General features: G+C 50.1%; 8 protein-coding genes across 8 annotated transcripts; 3 read left to right on the forward strand and 5 right to left on the reverse strand.

Moving 5' to 3' along the window:
- Positions 1-811: 811 nt before the first annotated feature.
- ABOM_005156 (F1F0 ATP synthase subunit g) lies at positions 812-1641 on the forward strand (the record flags this gene model as incomplete). The annotated part of the gene is made up of 3 exons (XM_022532285.1): positions 812-1073; positions 1250-1334; positions 1389-1641. The coding sequence occupies 3 exons, from the start codon at positions 812-814 to the stop codon at positions 1639-1641; spliced, it is 600 nt and encodes a 199-aa protein (XP_022390488.1).
- A 686-nt stretch (positions 1642-2327) lies between these two features.
- Positions 2328-4511, forward strand: rok1 (RNA-dependent ATPase ROK1; the record flags this gene model as incomplete). Its single annotated transcript, XM_022532286.1, has 1 exon — positions 2328-4511. The coding sequence occupies one exon, from the start codon at positions 2328-2330 to the stop codon at positions 4509-4511; it is 2184 nt and encodes a 727-aa protein (XP_022390489.1).
- Positions 4512-4593: 82 nt separating this feature from the next.
- On the reverse strand, positions 4594-5357 carry ABOM_005158 (uncharacterized protein; the record flags this gene model as incomplete). The annotated part of the gene is made up of 2 exons (XM_022532287.1): positions 4594-5073; positions 5157-5357. The coding sequence occupies 2 exons, from the start codon at positions 5355-5357 to the stop codon at positions 4594-4596; spliced, it is 681 nt and encodes a 226-aa protein (XP_022390482.1).
- A 592-nt stretch (positions 5358-5949) lies between these two features.
- Positions 5950-7121, reverse strand: ABOM_005159 (S-adenosylmethionine-dependent methyltransferase; the record flags this gene model as incomplete). Its single annotated transcript, XM_022532288.1, has 3 exons — positions 5950-6695; positions 6767-7027; positions 7088-7121. 3 exons carry the CDS (start codon positions 7119-7121, stop codon positions 5950-5952), a joined length of 1041 nt encoding a protein of 346 aa, XP_022390483.1.
- A 402-nt stretch (positions 7122-7523) lies between these two features.
- Positions 7524-8372, reverse strand: ABOM_005160 (ESCRT-I subunit protein VPS28; the record flags this gene model as incomplete). Its single annotated transcript, XM_022532289.1, has 3 exons — positions 7524-7928; positions 7992-8228; positions 8283-8372. The coding sequence occupies 3 exons, from the start codon at positions 8370-8372 to the stop codon at positions 7524-7526; spliced, it is 732 nt and encodes a 243-aa protein (XP_022390426.1).
- A 261-nt stretch (positions 8373-8633) lies between these two features.
- Positions 8634-10973, forward strand: ABOM_005161 (mRNA-binding ribosome synthesis protein NOC2; the record flags this gene model as incomplete). Its single annotated transcript, XM_022532290.1, has 1 exon — positions 8634-10973. The coding sequence occupies one exon, from the start codon at positions 8634-8636 to the stop codon at positions 10971-10973; it is 2340 nt and encodes a 779-aa protein (XP_022390425.1).
- A 463-nt stretch (positions 10974-11436) lies between these two features.
- On the reverse strand, positions 11437-13722 carry ABOM_005162 (putative potassium transporter; the record flags this gene model as incomplete). The annotated part of the gene is made up of 5 exons (XM_022532291.1): positions 11437-12122; positions 12194-12362; positions 12411-12576; positions 12630-13465; positions 13549-13722. The coding sequence occupies 5 exons, from the start codon at positions 13720-13722 to the stop codon at positions 11437-11439; spliced, it is 2031 nt and encodes a 676-aa protein (XP_022390424.1).
- Positions 13723-14714: 992 nt separating this feature from the next.
- ABOM_005163 (molybdopterin cofactor biosynthetic protein) lies at positions 14715-17035 on the reverse strand (the record flags this gene model as incomplete). Its single annotated transcript, XM_022532292.1, has 2 exons — positions 14715-15490; positions 15682-17035. The coding sequence occupies 2 exons, from the start codon at positions 17033-17035 to the stop codon at positions 14715-14717; spliced, it is 2130 nt and encodes a 709-aa protein (XP_022390423.1).
- Between the last annotated feature and the right edge of the window lie 300 nt (positions 17036-17335).

Consider the following 17335-nt stretch of genomic DNA (forward strand, 5'->3'; position numbering starts at 1 on the left):
AATGCTCTGGTTCATGGACGGTTGTATTAGATCTCGGCAAAGGCCTGCACTCTTGGGCCGGGAGGTAGATATATATAGTGCGCGCAGGTTATGTGATGCTTGCATGCTTTCCATAGAGTTAGAGGGAGAGTTGGTCCCCGTGAGGCCGCGCTTGGCTCTCTGGCCGTGGATTTATAAGAACTCTCTGCCTTTCTAGAGACTGACGCAGTTTTTTGTCATTTGAAGAGATATCAAATAGGCGTATTTCATCGTCATAACAAAAACGTCGCGTAGATCAATGCCGAATTAGACATTAGCCGCATTTCCATAATGGCATGCTTAAGATCAGAGTATTAAGCAAGTAGCCAACAATTGATGGATTGCTCAATTAAACATTGTATCTACCAAAAGAAATGCATGATTGGCTGTAGAATTAATCGAGGTGCGGAGGTCTTTATTCTCCTGGCAACTATGTGATGGGATGACAGAAGATTCGCGCCTAGTAGTCATTAAAAAATATTACGGAAGCCTGCTGTTGGTCACCTACTAATAGTAGATCACGGACTGTTGACTTTAGGAGTTTGCACAATTGCTCCTGGTCGGGCCGTTGGATGGCATGTCAACAGTGCCGCCGTGCACGTGACCAAATGGAGAGAGCGTTTTCCCTGAACTTCCCGAGCCTCAAATCTCAGATTCTGGTCCTGCAATTGCGCGACGATCCAGTGTCTCCGGCTCTTGACCACACCGCCATTGGACTTCTTTGTCCTCCCTCTGCCACTTTTAAAAGTCTTTCTCTCCTTTTACAGTCTTTTTCTTTTTCGTGGTCTCCAAGATGCCCGCTACGGCGTCCCGTGCCGTTCTTCGGCAATCGCAGTTCCTGACCCGGAGGACCGCTGTCAGATACGCCTCCTCCACCTCCGAGTCCGCTCAGAAGGCTGGCGAGGCTGCATCCTCTGCTGCCTCCAAGGCGTCTGAGGGTCTCTCTCGTGTCACATCGACCGCTGGCCCCGCTCTTTCGAATGCCGCCCAGGGCGTCGGCAGTGCACTGAGGAAGGTTGGTGGAAGGACCGGAAAAGTCATCGCTTTCGTCGATTGTAAGAAGTTCTCTGATGTCTCCGTCTCTTGAAGTCTCGCTCTGCCCTGCCAGCAGTGGGAGCCGTGGTCACCATTGCCATTGCTACCACGACTCCTGCGTTGGGGCACGCGCCAGCCACTTCAACCTCCGCCCGATATATGTATCAGCATCGCTAACTATACTGGGATGAAACAGCTATGATACCCCCCACCCTCTACTACGGCAAGGTCGGCCTTGAACTCGCCAAGCTCGTTTTCCGTGGACAGAGCATGACTCCTCCGTAAGCGCTTCCATGTGACCGACCAAGTACCGGACATTGACTAACATCCCGCAGCAACCTGGCTACCTTCCAGTCCTTCTACCAGCCTCTGCTCAACGCTTTCCGCAGCCCTGCCGCCCTTAAGAACGCCAACTTCATCTCGCCCGGAGACATCGCCGCCCGTGTCCGCAATGCCAACAAGAAGGAAATCGCCCTGGCCGGTGTTACTCTCGCGGAGGTTATCGGATTCTTCACCGTCGGTGAGATGATCGGTAGAATGAACATTGTCGGCTACAGGGGCCACCCTGAGGACCACGGAGACCACTAGATCACCCGCAAGCACTAATGCATGGCCTGTCTTTTTTATATTTCCTTTTATCACTGCGTTCTGTACTATTGTATGATAGACGATGGAATTTAACTGTTGTCTGAGGTAAATCACGCACTTTTGGAGGAATCCCTCTTCTCCCTTGGATGCTTCAATTTAAGGGCGGTATACATGTCAATTGTTGCTCTTCTTGTTCTTTTCCTATTACCTGTGTCAAAAGTGGGAAGTCGTATAGAGATGTCCGTCAGTTATGTGTTAGACGTGCGTTTGAATTGATCATTCGTTACTATCTCCTAGTACTACTAGTACTGATATCTACGTAGCCAGCATCAATGTCAAGGGTGTAACAACTTGAATTGCATCCCTCTAGAATGCAATACAAAACAAAAACACAGCTTCCAATGAAGGGTACCTCCACCATAGTGAAATTTCTAGAACGGGCCCTGGAGTCAAATCAATTTCATGCTAGCAGCTTTTTTGTGGAGTCCGGTTTAAGGTACGGTATCGTAACAGATGGAGAAACACAACGCTGATTGGCCCGTGCGGAAAAGAATTTCTGCTCTCCAACTTTTTTTTTATACCGCGTATCCAACCACCACCGCACCTTTATAACTTGTAAACCCGTCACAGCTATTCACATAGCATCTATTTTTCGGCAGGGGGCGACATAGCTGCCAGTTACAGCGATGGATGCTTTCAAGCTGTTGACCAGGTCGACCAAATTCAAGGCCGGTCCCAGCCCATCTTCAGCATCACTTCCCTCGACGGGCAAGGCGGAGAATCCGCAGCTGTTTCGTAATTCCGAATCTGAGAAGCTGCTGGAAGAACAGAAATATGGCAAGAAAAGAAAGAGGGGTTCTGCGGCGGATGAACCCGAGGAACGTGAGCCCAATCTGGACTTCTTCAGCTCTAATAAGGGATCTTCGAAGAAGGTTGTGAAGACCGAAGAGGCGCCATCGGATGAAGAACGGGGCTCTGGCTCGGAAGACGAAGACGAAATGGATGAAGTGCAACGCCGCACGATCTTAAATTCTCACAAGATCAAGGTGACGGACATGCGCGAGCTTGAAGAAATCCAACCTGTGCAGGCGCAGGGCGAAGAGGAACCGAAGAAGAAAAAGAAGAAGAGAAAGCAGAAAGAAGAGGCTGCTCAGACCCTCACTAAGAAGGAGCAGAAGAAGGCTCGGCGGTTATTCCCGCGGCCTCTTGTTTCTTTCAAGGAGTTGCGCACACAGCACAAGATCTCGCGCCGCCTGGCGGAGAACATCGCCGAGCAGGGCTTTACGGTACCTACGGAGGTGCAGTTGGGAACTCTGCCTTTGTTGCTAGGTGACCGGACGATTGTCCAGTCGAAGACAGATGAGACGGTTGAGCCGGATCTTTTGGTCGTTGCGCCTACGGGAAGTGGAAAGACCCTTTCATTCTTGATTCCGGTTATCAATAAGATTGTGCGCCACCATCATGACCAGCAAGAAGAGCGAGGCATTTTTGCGGTCATTGTTGCGCCGACTAAGGAGCTAGCTAGTCAGATTGTTAACGAAGGGAGAAAGTTGGTCTCGGGAACTGGTGTCAAGATCACGTTAATGAAGAAGGGCATGCAGGTGGTGGAGCGTGTGGACGGCGATGAGGACGTTTTGGACGAGGGCAGCTCAGAATCTTCCGAGTCAGAGGACGACGAAAAGACTACCGAGAAGAAGACCAAGGGCAAGGCCCCTGTCACTAAGAGCGACATTCTCGTAACGACTCCTCTGCAACTGGTCAATGCACTCTCTGCAAACAAAACAAAACCTATGTCTACATTGCCCTTGGTGAGGAATATTGTCCTTGATGAGGCAGATGTCCTCTTGGATCCCTTGTTCCGCGAGCAAACCCTTGATATCTGGCGCGCCTGTACACACCCTGAGCTTCGAGCAAGTCTATGGTCAGCTACTATGGGTTCGAGCATCGAAGACCTCGCCAAGTCCACAATCAAGGAGCGCAAGGATGCTTCAAGTCTCACAAAGTCTTACCCATTGTATCGCCTCGTCGTTGGATTGAAGGACTCTGCCATTCCCAACATCCAGCATAAGCTGGTCTACGCTGCAACGGAACAAGGAAAACTACTCGGTCTAAGACAACTCCTCCATCCTGCGGCAGCAGCAGCATCAGATATTCGCCTTCGTCCGCCGTTCCTGATCTTTACCCAGACTATTCCTAGAGCTGTGGCACTCCATTCAGAATTGCGCTACGATATTCCTCCAGAAGCTGGTGGTTCATCGCGTATCGCTGTCCTCCACTCCGATCTTTCGGACGGCCAACGCTCGGAGATTATGAAGAACTTCCGCAAGGGCGAGATCTGGATCCTCGTTACAACTGATCTTCTGGCTCGCGGTATCGACTTCCGCGGTATCAACGGTGTTGTCAACTACGATATTCCGAACTCAGCGGCTGTCTATGTTCACAGAGTTGGACGTACGGGCCGGGCCGGTCGTGAAGGCGGTATCGCAGTAACATACTACACAAAGGAAGATATTCCGTACGTGAAGAGCATTGCGAACATTATCGACGTCAGTGAGAAGTTACGAGGAACGGAGGGCGAAAAGTCAGTCCAGAAATGGCTTCTAGACTCTCTCCCCGACCTCAGCAAGAAGGACAAGAAAGAGTTGAAGAAACACGGCGTCAAAGCCAGACAGACGAACCTCAAGGGCGTGGCAGATGACAAGCAGCAGCGGAAGACAAGAATCAGCACGAAGAGCGGCTTCGAGCGACGCATGGAAAACAAGAAGAAGGGCGCCATCACAGCAAGCCGTAACAGGAAGCTCCAGGGGCCATCCAAATCAGGCGCAGAGTCTGATAGCGGCGACGACGGCTGGGGCGGCATCCAAGAGTAAAAAAAAACGTGCCAAAAATCTCTTGCATAATACTCTGTACACAAATGAAATTACGATTCCCCTTGCGAACAATGGATACCAATCACGAGTTATCATTCTTCTTAGCTTGCTGAGCTTGGGCTTGTTGTAAAAGCTGTTCAATCAACTTCCGCTTCAGAGCAATAGGCGCGAACGCATTATCCAATTTGTCCTGTTCCTCCAGAACATACTCCAACTCATCCCCATCGCGATCAAAATAAACCGCCCAGTCCCCATCCTCCTCTTGCACCGCATAAAAATCCAGACTCTCCTCCAGCGTTATCGTCGTCTCATCCTCTGTCCAATCCCACGGCCCAACAACATGCTCAACACTCGCCGTGCGATTCCCATACTTCAGTTCATGCGTATCCTTATCCACATAAATCCACCCCAGCATAGGCGGATTATCCGCAATGGTAGTAACAAGCCCCAATCCCCGCTTCAAATGTTTCGTCTCCTCAAGCTCCGGATACTCGATGTAAAACGAAGTCACCGTATGCGACGGAAGCTTCCGCTTCACAGGATTCGGATCATCGAGATAAACCTACACGAAAACGTGATTATCAAGTCAGCCATATGCATGCGCGCGCGCACGAGACAAATGCGGTGATGGGGAGCGCCACATACCTTGTTATTCCTTAATACGAACCGCTTCCCGCATACTTCGCTGTCTTCTTGGGTTTCTCCGTTGGTTTCCACGTCGATGAGGAATTTGGCCATGCGCCTCTCGTCGTTTTTGCGCTCGTTTGCTTTGCGCTGTTCGCTGACGCCTAGCGCGACCCCTGTTACGGTGGGAATTGCGGCTATTGTTAATAGGCCGATGACCATTTTGGTGGGTTGTTGACTAGATGAATCAGTTGGGGTAGATGTTGATCTCAGATATGAGTGTTTTAGGGTCTGTTTTAAGTTGGACGTTTTGGTGGTTATATATAGAGAATCAATATATTTGCATTTGAAATAATATAATATGTACAGACAGAAAGAAAAAAGAATGGTAATATAGATCTGTGGCGATGTGAATAGTTGATTGCGATAATGCTCAGGAACACAATGCCGTCATAGGCCTAGGCACGTGAGCGGGCATTTTGGTCGTATCGCGTGCCTGATACAGAAGGCTCCCAGTTACATCCATGGGACTCAACAATGAAAGACAAAAGGTACGATCAAATGGCATTCTATCGCTGTCATTGTTCAATTATCAATTTCTCATGCTAACTTGATAATAATACAGATGGTACATGTAAAGTTCTCATGTATTGTTCTATACTAACGATGGCTCGACCGATCGCTGCGCAGGGACATCTATGTAGTCTATCTATTCTCTATCGTCGCTCGTTGATCGTGGATTTTCGTGAAATCGTTCTAGTCCAGGTGATGTGATCTGACAAACCAGACCAATGGAATCATGAGCCGTGGCAGGCTAGAGCTTCTCGCTCCAACCCCAAACGGACCACCAGCATCGAACTGCTAGCGCTCCTCCATCTGCCGACTCCCAGTCATCGTACCCTATCTCCTCTCCCTCATGAACCGCCTCTAAACCAAGCTGCCCCATGCGCTCACGGAACTCTTGTACCTGCGGCAAGTATGCATCTCGCAGGGGCATTTCGGTCACCACGCGTGCATCAAGACCGCGGCTCAACCAGTGCCCGATGGTCTCCACGAGGCATTTGGGATGCTTGGGGGAATACAGAGGGTCAGCTGCCAGGATCAGGTCGTACTGTTCCTCTTGAGTGGGGAGGGGCTCGGGCGCAACGGACCAGTCCAACACGCCAGTCGTCACGGTCGCGGCCATGTTGGTAAGCAGCTCCACATTCAGAGCGGCATTGTGGGCAAGGTTAGGAACAATATCGGGGAGGTCTGTGAGATGAATCGAAGCCGACTGTCCGCGGATGGCCGCAAAGGAAAGGCCCACAAGACCTGTTCCAGCGCCTAGCTCTAGGGCCCGAAGTGTGCGGTCTGTCTTTGGGGTGGGTGTCGTCGTCTCAGATGGGACGAGTTGCGGGGTTGATTCGAGGAGAGAGTGGAGTCGTTGGGAGAGAAGGTACGAGGATACCCAGGTTTTCATTCCTAGGTTGTCGGCAGTCAAGGATGGTTCGTGCAGGGTCAGAGTCAGCTCTTCGCCCGACGGACTGGGAATTGTGAAGACACGGGACATGGCAGGCATCGCTATTGGAAGACCCCCAAGTTAGAAACACTGAACTCCTGGAAACAGTTAACTACAATTATATTCCTCGTACCGGTTCGCCCAGAGCGCTCGCTGAGTCGAGCAGCAGCAGCATCCCAAACAGCTTCCCGAAGCTCATCGGTATCTAGCCATGAAAGGGGACTCGAGATGATAGACGTCAAATAGCGTGGTACTCCGGTCGGGTGAACAGTTGGAGCCTTCACCGCTTCATGGCCACTTGAGGCGAAACTCTTTGGTTTGATCGCTAAGATGTCAAGAGCTCGTAAAAGTTCGGTGCCAGAAGGTTTAGTATGGATTTGAGGCAGGTCGAACACTGAAATGCTTATCAATCCACTATCGCTCCTATCAATTCGGGGAAATTGGAGACACATACCGTGGAGAGGCTCGTCGAGGTCCGCACTGATCATTGTAGCGGTCTGATGATAAATGGGGTTTGACTATGGCGAGTCTAGACCAACACAGAGGGGTAGGAGAGCCTTACTCCTCTTATATTTGCCTTACCTGTGGCAAAACACAGGTGGGCGGTTCTCCGATCCCGATGCACAGAAAAAAAAGTCGTGATTGCCCGAAAAGGAAAGGGCGGATCACGACGTTCCGCGGGTCGATCCGCTTCGGACCCAAAGATAAGGCTCAGAACAGTGACTGGTTCTTCAGTAGATCAATTACGACTCAACCGAGGTGTCTTTAATTTCAGGATACAAAATTTTGAACCTGGATCAATATAGCTACATTTATTCACGATCAACCCCAAACGCCTTTTCGCCGAAGCCCACCCTAGCCGCTGTTTCAAGCGTTATGACATGTCTAATTCAACCTAACGTCGACTTGAACCCTTGGTAGGCTTGTTCAATATCAAAGGACAGCTCTCTCGCCTGGTCGTCACTCAGTTCTTCTGTCGCACGCATCTGGTTCAATGTGATTAGCCACTGAATGATTTTGCCCCGGTTTTCGAAGTCCCCGTCCGTCACCTTATTGACGGACTGGATCACCTCAGAGAGCAGTGGATGGAGCGCATCCTTCGACACCATATTCAGCTTTAACGCATCGAGGAAAGTGATGAAGTTCTCTGTGGCTGTTAGGATCAAGCTGCCTGAAGCACCTCCAGTAGGGCCTGCTGCCGACCCCATATTGGCTGCTGGTGCGTTGTGACTGGCCTGCTCGACGGTCGCAGGAAGTCCGATACGAAGACGTTCGGTAGCACGGGGACATTCCAACTAGAGAAAGTAAAACGATCAGAACCGGTTTTCAAAGAATAAGGTTGACTGGAAGAAACACACCCCCCAGGTTCGCTTGAAGGTCTCCAGATCGACAAACTCATGGGCAACGGTGTCGTCACCCAAACTAGACTTGTACTGCTTCAGTAACCGAGTACACGTTTCTGTGTACTCTGCTTCCGTAACCACATCCTTAATGTAAGCCTTCTCGAGGCCATCAAGGGTGACTATAATGCTGTAAATTTCAGCCAGCGACTCATATAGATCGCGCTCGGCGGAGCTGGAGGCTAGTTTAACTTCCTGGCATGGGCGTTAGCCAGCTGCCCCGCAAGCAAGCCAGACACCCCAGCATACCTCATCGAGATTGATGGACGCAGACAAGGCCGGGTTAGGGGTATAGCTGTAGGGAGTCGGCGCATACGCCAAAGGGCGCTGGGCATACATTGCGATTCACAGTTCCTTCTATACGTCAGTTTGCGACGGCAGATAATCAGAGACACTCGGAGGGGGGAACAAAAGGCGGTGGCCCGATTTGGGCGATCGGCGCCGCCATTTTCTGCCGCATAATCTTCTAAATTTTTTACCCAAAGAAAAAAAAAAACCTGAGTCTCTTTTCATTTGGTGAAAGGCTTTCACCTCCGTTGATTTTCCCCATTTTGTACATTTGATCCCGTCTGCACGGTCAGATTGGGGCTTTGCGACACAATGGCCGGAAGTCAGAAGAAATCCACCAAGAAGTTTGAGAAGAGGCATCTGAAGGATGTCCTCGAACGACGAAAGGCGAATGCGAAAATCAAGCAGCGTAACCATCTGAAAGAGAAACGCAAGGCTGATAATGCTAAGGCACGCGCCGACGCTCATGATTCCGCAGACGAACATCCGGAGGAAACGAAGAAACAGGATGCTTTTGCTCAGATGAATGTGGACGACTTCTTTTCGGGCGGTTTCGATATTGCAGACGCTGACGCCGGTCAAGCTAAGAAAGCCAAGAAGAAGGATATTACCCCCAAGACTGGCAAGCGCAAGCGCACGGAAGAGCAAAAAGGTGAAGATGAAGATTCTGCAGTTTCAAGCAGCGGAGAGGAAGACGGTGTCCCATCAGACGACGAGGCTGCCTCGGACGCCAGTGGAGCCGACGATTTCGAAGCGCACATGGACCAGCTTGAAGCCCTGAAGGAGAAGGATCCAGAATTCTATAAATACCTCAAGGAGAATGATGCCGAGCTCTTAGACTTCGGCGACCATGGTGATCTCGCAGAAGTGGACGAGCTTAGTGAAGCGGAGGAAGAGCAACCAGCGAAGAAGAAAAAGAAGGCTGCCCGGGAGGAGGAAGAGGAAGCGACAACTGACAACACACTTACCATTGCCATGGTGAAGAAATGGCAAAAGCTGATGGAAGAGCAGAACTCGATTAGAGCAATGCGACAGGCTGTCCTCGCTTTCCGGTCTGCCGCCTACCTCAACGACGTTGACGCCCAGGAGCAGAAATACTCTATCAGAGAATCCGACGTATACCATGAAGTTCTTGTTACCGCCCTTGGCTCTGTTCCTAGAGTTCTGTCGCACCATCTCCCCGTCAAGGAGACTGCCTCAGGCAAAGTCAAGGTGTCTATGGATTCGAAGAAGTTCAAGACGCTTACGCCTCTTATCAAGTCCTATACCTCCTCCGTCCACCAATTGCTCACGAATTTGTCCGATGCACAGACACTGAAGCTCACACTCTCTTCTATTGAACCTATGCTTCCTTACTTGCTTCAGTTCAGGAAGCTCCTTAAGGTTCTCATCAAAACCATTGTTGGTATCTGGGCCGATGTGTCCACTACAGAAGCCACACGTATCACCGGATTCCTGCTGTTGCGGCGTCTCATGGTTATCGGAGACGCTGGGCTGAAGGAAACTGTCCTCAAGGCCTCCTACGAGGGTGTCGTGAAGGGCAGTCGGAACACCACCGTCCACACTCTGGCCGGCGTGAACCTGATGAAGAACTCCGCCGCAGAGCTGTGGGGTATCGACCAGAACGTGTCCTACACCACAGGCTTCAACTTCATCCGCCAACTTGCCATCCATCTCCGCAGCAGCATCACAAACACCTCCAAGGAGTCCTACAAGACGATCTACAACTGGCAATACGTGCACTCGCTCGACTTCTGGTCCCGCGTTCTCTCCCAGCACTGCGATGGCCTCGCCGAAGCTAAAGCCGGCAAGCAATCCGCCATGCGCCCCCTCATCTACCCCGTCGTCCAAATCACCGTCGGCGCGATGCGACTCATCCCCACCGCAACATACTTCCCTCTCCGCTTCCAACTCACCCGCGCCCTCCTCCGTCTCTCCCGCTCCACAGGAACCTACGTTCCACTGGCCCCGGCCCTCCTCGAGGTCCTCAACCTCGCCGAGATGCGCAAGCCCCCGAAATCAAGCACCCTGAAACAACTCGATTTCAACACTGCCATCCGCGCCCCGAAATCCTACCTCCGCACTCGCGTGTACCAAGACGGCGTCGGCGAACAGGTTGCCGAGCTCCTCTCCGAGTTCTTCGTCCTGTGGACCAAGCACATCGCTTTCCCCGAACTCTCCGTCCCCATTGTGGTCTCCCTGAAGCGCTGGCTGAAGCAGGTCAGCTCACGCTCCGGAGGAAACAAGAATGCCAAGATCAACCAGATGATCCTTCTTCTGGTGCAGAAGGTTGAGGCTAACGCCCGCTGGATCGAAGACCGCAGAACCAGCGTCACTTATACCCCGCGCAACCGTGCGGAAGTGGAAAGCTTCCTCAAGGATGTCGATTGGGAATCGACTCCGCTCGGCGCATTCGTTAAGTCTCAGCGGAAGATTCGTGAAGAGAAGGCTACCCTTCTTGAAGAGGCGAGACGTGAAGAAGAGAAACGGAGAGCCGAGGAGAAGGCTGCTGATAAGGAGGATGTGACGATGGGTGGCTTCAGTGAGGATGATGAGGGTAGTGAAGATGCCTCCTCAGCTGGTGAAGAGGAAGAAGAGGAGGAGGAAGAGGAAGAGGAAGACGAGATGGAGTTCGAAGAAGAGGAGGATTAGATGATGCTTTTATCGCCATTTATATTGTACCAGTGATGGCACTATTTCCCCCTATATCAGGTTCTGGTAGCTATTTTAAGACATGTTTTCTTTTACTCTGATGTCGACGTATACAAAAGTTGAAATGCTTAGGCACTATCTACGCAATGGCGCATCTCGAATGCCAAAAACATTGCATATATATGCGATAAAATCTAACAAATGAACTAATATAAAAACTCAAAAACAGGAAGCCAAGCAAAGACAGTAAATAACATCGGGTAAAGCATAACAAAACACAGGATAAAGCAAACAAAATCCCAATCTGTATCAACAAACTTTTCTATATGAAAGCCGACGGTTTCACCATGGTCCCATGTGACACGCATTGCATCGAATCTACAATGTCTCACCACGCACAGAATTCCTAGTGTCAATGTTACATAGAAAACGTATGGCCTGATGCCTATAGTACTCAGACAACTTAAACAGCCCCAACAGGCATTCTGTCTGCACCCCAGGCACGAGCTTTCTCCCTTCTCAGCGCAGCATCTTCCTCTTCAGCCCAGGCGAGGTTATCACTCGGCAACATGATAGCCTGATCGATAGCAACGGGAAGACCACGATGACGTCCACGAAGTGCAACCGCTGCCAGGATCAATTTGCTAATGGTGTGCCAGCCGCCGCAAAAGGAACTGTTCCTGCCGGGGATGCCGACGCTAACGCCGACGCAGCCGTAGGCGGAGACAACTTCAAAGATGATGTTGAAGGTGGAGTAGCTGACAGGATCACGGTTGAAATTTGGCGATTCAGCGATGGAGATGAAGAGGACCGCTAGGGCAATCCACCAGATATCGTGGCTGAGTTGCGAACGCAGTTGTTGGTGGACGAAGTAGCTGCGCGAAGCTTCGGCGGTGGGGACATCCTGGCGTCCGAGCAGGTGGTGTCGCACGAGACCCATGAAGAGACCTTGTTTGGCTTGACCTTCGGCTTCGGATTTCGGATCATCGTGGGCGTAGATGCCCAGGGAACGTTCTTCGTAGACGTTGGTGTTTCTCATGGTTACCAGCACGGGGAATGCCGACACGTACATCATGAGAACGTATAAAACGAGTAACCCTTGTCGGAGTCCGGATATGGTTACTACGTAAAATCCTCCAGAGCGTACAGCTGTAAGTTTTTCAAACGTTAGTTCCATATAAAGCTTAGTTGGTAACTGGAATAAGGAGCGAAATACATACCTAACGCTTGGAACAAACCGTCCAGGACTCGATAGCCTGGTGGCAATTCCTCGATTTCTTTATTTCCAATTGCGAGTATCTCGAAACCGGCCCAATCAATGGCATTCAAAACAATGATGGTTCCCAGCAGATACCATGTGTGGCGTCTCGGGAAAAGGTTTGTATAGACCTAATCAATTAGCAAGTGTACTCTGGTGACTGCCTTTCATGCACATACCCTTCTAGGATGATCAAGGATAAAGTCTAAGGTAACCTTCCATGTCTTCCATGCCTGTCGGTCTGGAATCATGCATCTCAAAGTCCAGATTATAAACCTCAAGAAACAGGGGTAGAGAGTGTTTCCGGCGAGGATTAGCAACCCCATTGTAAGAAGTGGATACACACTGTCACGGTCAGTACATTGCAAGGCCTTAAGAAATGTTGGTGAGATGCTCACTTCTTTTGTAGTGCAGTCATATTGGCATCCAAAAGGGACATGCCGCTGTTCACAAAGGCAGAAACAGCGAAGAAAGCGCCTGTCCAGAAAGGCGACAGACCGTTTTCCTGAGATATATCTGGATGATTCGCTTCAAGCCATCCTCCCACGCCGATCATACCGATGATCAAGAACATCAGCCAGTAAAGGGCGACTATCACTGCCAAGAACGAAACTGCCTTGTATTCGACTCCACCAAGTCTCTCGCGTTCGTCGGGGGTGAGCCCATGAAACTGGGAGTTTCTGGAGATAAAGCCTCTGGACGCGAAATACTTTTGCGTCCCTTGGATCATGCCCTTCAGCCGTGATATCTCACTCTCCTCTCGCAGAGGCAGGTTTGGGATGGCATCTCTCGGATGATTATTCAGGTCAGGTCGAGCGCCAACGCCCACCATAGGGAACACTCGGTGGTGTTGATGGTGCGCGCGTGTTCGTGCATCAATAGTTATCTGATCATCTTCAGCCCAGTGTATATGGACATCACTGGCCAAAGCAGTTGAGTTCACTACGGGACTGACTTCAGTCATCCCGGATGCCTTGTCGCCATGACCGGCATCCATGTTTAAGGGCTGCACATTGGCAACCTTGGAGTCCGCTCCATCTAGCGGAGTGTTCAAGCTGGGTGTGGGACGTGACCCCCTATCTTGAACCAAATTATTTGAAATGCCTTTGAATTTTGATTCGAAAGCCCTTTTCCTTACAAATAGAACAGTGATCGAGATGAGGATAGCGTGCCCCAGCATCAGGAGCACAAAAAGGATGGCTTGCTGGAAAGTATTCAATGAAGACAAGTTCACCTAGCGAAAGGGTTACTAAATGCATCAGATTAATGGAAAGCTAGCCCGAGCAGCTAAGATCTCCGGCGTGAAGAGAGACATACGGTGTTCAGACCAGCGCCTGTAATAGCACTAACGCACATGAACAGCGCATCAGCATAAGAGACACTACGGAATGGGTTCGAAGCTCCCCAAAACATGACACTGCAGACCAATGATGTGATGATAAAATAAGCATAGTGTAGCGTGATAAAATTGAATGGCGGTACCACTGCCATAATAATTCGACCAAGAGGCCGAAGCCAGCCTCGTGCTGCATTTACTACAAATATCAGCGAGATTCAATCAAATAAGCCGGACTATATATGAAATAGTCGACATCGAGCTCACGAACTGGAGGAAGGGACGGGGGGGAGAAGATACTACTAACAGGGGAACATCCTCCAAAGGCACAATGTAGTATACCGATTAACCCGGCATGCAAGGGGGTCGAGTAATGCAGCTGCAGTATAAGAGTCGATGTTTTAGGAAGCCTCTCTGACCTCAGACAGCGAATTGATAAAGCCGATTCTGCTGCAGAAACGGGGCGCACACCACTACCCGCAAGGATATTGATGAAATCTCTGATCTATCTTTAGTCTTGTTCGATAATGCATTTCGGTTCCGGATAAAAGCTGATGAGACGTGATGGTTAATGACGACGTGAACAAGTCAATCGGTACCGTGTAAGGTTGGGATTGCGTCCTGGTAATATAGCTATTCGTGATGGAGTTGGAAACTACTAGTACGGATGTATAGGGTGCAGATGTCAAGCGGATTGGTATAGGCGATGTCCAAAACTTCTCTCACGGTTTGCTTTCTGTGAGCTGAATTCTTAATTGGGGATCAAACGGGGGCAAAAGCGTGTGTTATTCCATTTCAACTGAGCCTTGCGTGGCGACAAATGATTAAGGGGTAAGTAAGTAAGTAAATGAAGAAAAGATGACAGATGACGGAGGGAGAAGAATCAATAAAGAAAATATTTAAGCGGTGGGACGGAACCAATTAACGGCCCTGCCGATCTGCACGCTTAACCCGGCTTGGCGTAGTGTTGATAAGGCGATAACCTTTTTGGATTATAGGGCTGGCGGAAAAGTTACCGTACTGGATCCATTGTATCCTGAGGCTTTCTGGTAGCTTGATTGCCAAAATAAATCCTCCGTCCGCCTGTTATTTTATTTCTATTTTTATTTTCCTTTTTTAATATTCCGCACATGACCTTATTCCTAGATCAAATCCCTGTTCCAGGATCGACTTGTTCTTCCCGGATCCAGTGGCCACTTTTCCCACCCTTCTTTTCAAGAAGTTTCACCCCATCAATCACCATGCCCTTATCAACCGCCTTCAACATATCATATATCGTTAATGCAGCTCCCATAGTCGCAGTCATCGCCTCCATTTCCACCCCCGTGCGACCAAGGCAATTCACAGTGGCCATGACGTGCATCGCACCGTAGTTCAGGGACGGATCGATTTCATTCTGAGAGGGTAATGGGTCGACCAATTTGACATCCACCTCGACCCCCGTAATTCCAATGCCTGGATGGCACAAGGGAATAATATCTGGTGTCTGCTTGGCAGCCATAATACCAGCGATTCGGGCGACACTGAAGACATCACCTTTTCGTGTCCCACGCCCTTCTCGAAGTAGCTCCCACGGGCGTAACTTAGAAAAGCGCACAAGGCACGTCGCTGTTGCGGAACGTTCAGTAACAGCCTTTTGGCTGATCTTAGTCATATGCACATTTTGCGAGGTATTGAGATGAGGTAGATCCGGGTCAGAATCCGTAGGAAGTGACGTCGCAGTTCCCTGACGTTTTAAATCGGACGGTTCCGTTTCCGATGAGGCGTTCCTACGATCCCCATGGTAATAACGGACTTGGCCCGAACGAGGCGAGCTGAACTGGAACAAGGGTGTCGGAATATTGGACCATGGCCTTTTTCCCGCAGATGCCGCCCATGTTCTAGACTGCTCTGAGCCTGTGGCTTTCCTTATAGGTCCATCATCTAGATCTCACCTATCAGCATCGCTCTCCACAGCCAAGATCGTAAGTACAGAAGCAGCTGAGCCACCACCCGTTGGAATACCAATGAAACGAAAAGACACTCCAGCTTATGCATTAATCATGATTCGTAACATCACATTGATTCGCCAGACAGTTGTGAGAGGAAAGAAAACAGAGGTTGCGCCTACCCACCAATGAGAATCATCGGCCTATTCTTCATATTTTCCAACTCGCCCATGCCAGCATGCTTGGCCTTCTTTCGTTTGACAGCCATGCCAATAATGTCAAGAAGCTCTCGTTCTCTTTCATCCACCAGTCCACCCTCCTCATTAATCCGAGCGGCTTTGTCCGCAGCCTCGAGGAGTTGCAATTTATTCATTGTAGCCTCGTCGATGGGTTCTCCATTGTTCGCTTTCCGGATAGTGTCACGTAACGATACCTCGGCATTGCCAAATAAGCAAACCTTCAAATTTCCGTCGGATGTGATGCGTAAACGATTGCAAGTACCGCAGAAGTTATGCGTCATGCTAGTGATAAACCCAACGCGACCCTCAAACCCAGGTACCCGATAAGTTTTACTAGTGTCATTCTTATGGCCCGCCTCCTTTTCAAGGGTTGGATACTTCTCCCGGATAACCGCCAGCATTTCCTGATACGACAGCATCTTCTTTTGGTTCCACCGGTTGCCATCGAATGGCATATACTCGATAAACCGCACTTCGATAGGGCTCTCACGTCCCATCTCAACGAACGGGATGATCTCCCGGTCATTGACCCCACGCATTACCACACAGTTCACTTTCAATTTAATCCCTGCTCCCATTTTATTTAGTTCCAAGATTTTATCAATGCTTTTCATCACAGCATCGAACCCCTTTCTCCTCGTCATGATTTGGAACTGAAAGGGATCTAAAGTATCGAGACTGAGGTTTACCCCAGTGAGACCCGCCTCAACCATAGGTTCCAATTTCCGGTGTAACGAAATTCCATTGGTTGTAAGACATAGCTCACGAAGCCCGTTGCGTCGTAGATCGCCGATTGACTGCATCAAAGGAACAATATCCTTCCGAACAGTCGGTTCACCGCCTGTTAAGCGGATCTTCGTTACCCCTTGCGAGACAAAAAGGGAGGAAAGGTACACTATCTCGGGGGATGTGAGCAGGCGGGCCGGTGGCGAAAGCTCTACGCCTTCTTCCGGCATACAGTATACACATCGGAGGTTGCAACGCTCGGTGATGCTGATTCGGAGATAGTCATGTTGGCGGTTGAAGGTATCCGTCAAGAAGTCTGAAAACGGCTTCGCAGTTTTCAAGGCAGTCCATCGCGAGGAAGGTTTTGGAGTCGAGAGGTCAGAATTGGGGAAATAAGTGGTGGGGAGGGGTTTCGTGTCATTCTGTTCATTCTCTGCAGGCGAGGAGGCTGTACTATAGTGCGAAGCTGCTTTGTTCCTACCGGTCGATATCTGTCGGAAGTGGGTGCGGGGATGCCGTCGAAGGGATGGGAGAGAGGCCGTCAACCCGCGCCGCGACAGTAAGAATTCAGTCATCATGGGCAGGGATTAGGCGAAGCGGTGACGCAAGCCCAACTGTTTGCAGCATATCAGTGAATAGGAAGGAGTGGCGGGGCATTTGGGTCTTATAGGGAGAAGTTTGGTTAAGGTGCAAGGAGGGGAATGGATCCCTAGAAAGCTTGCTTATCATCATCGAGTCATCCCGTGACATTTCATTGGTTGGGAGGCGACTTCTCCGCAGGACTACTACTAGTAACTCATTCGGAGATGCCCGCCCTTTTCCTTCACTGGCACGCCAGTAACCCGGTCTAGCCGAGTTAGGAAGTACTACCACGA

The sequence above is a fragment of the Aspergillus bombycis genome, assembly GCF_001792695.1.
Source record: "Aspergillus bombycis strain NRRL26010 chromosome Unknown contig00029, whole genome shotgun sequence".
NCBI lineage: Eukaryota > Fungi > Ascomycota > Eurotiomycetes > Eurotiales > Aspergillaceae > Aspergillus > Aspergillus bombycis.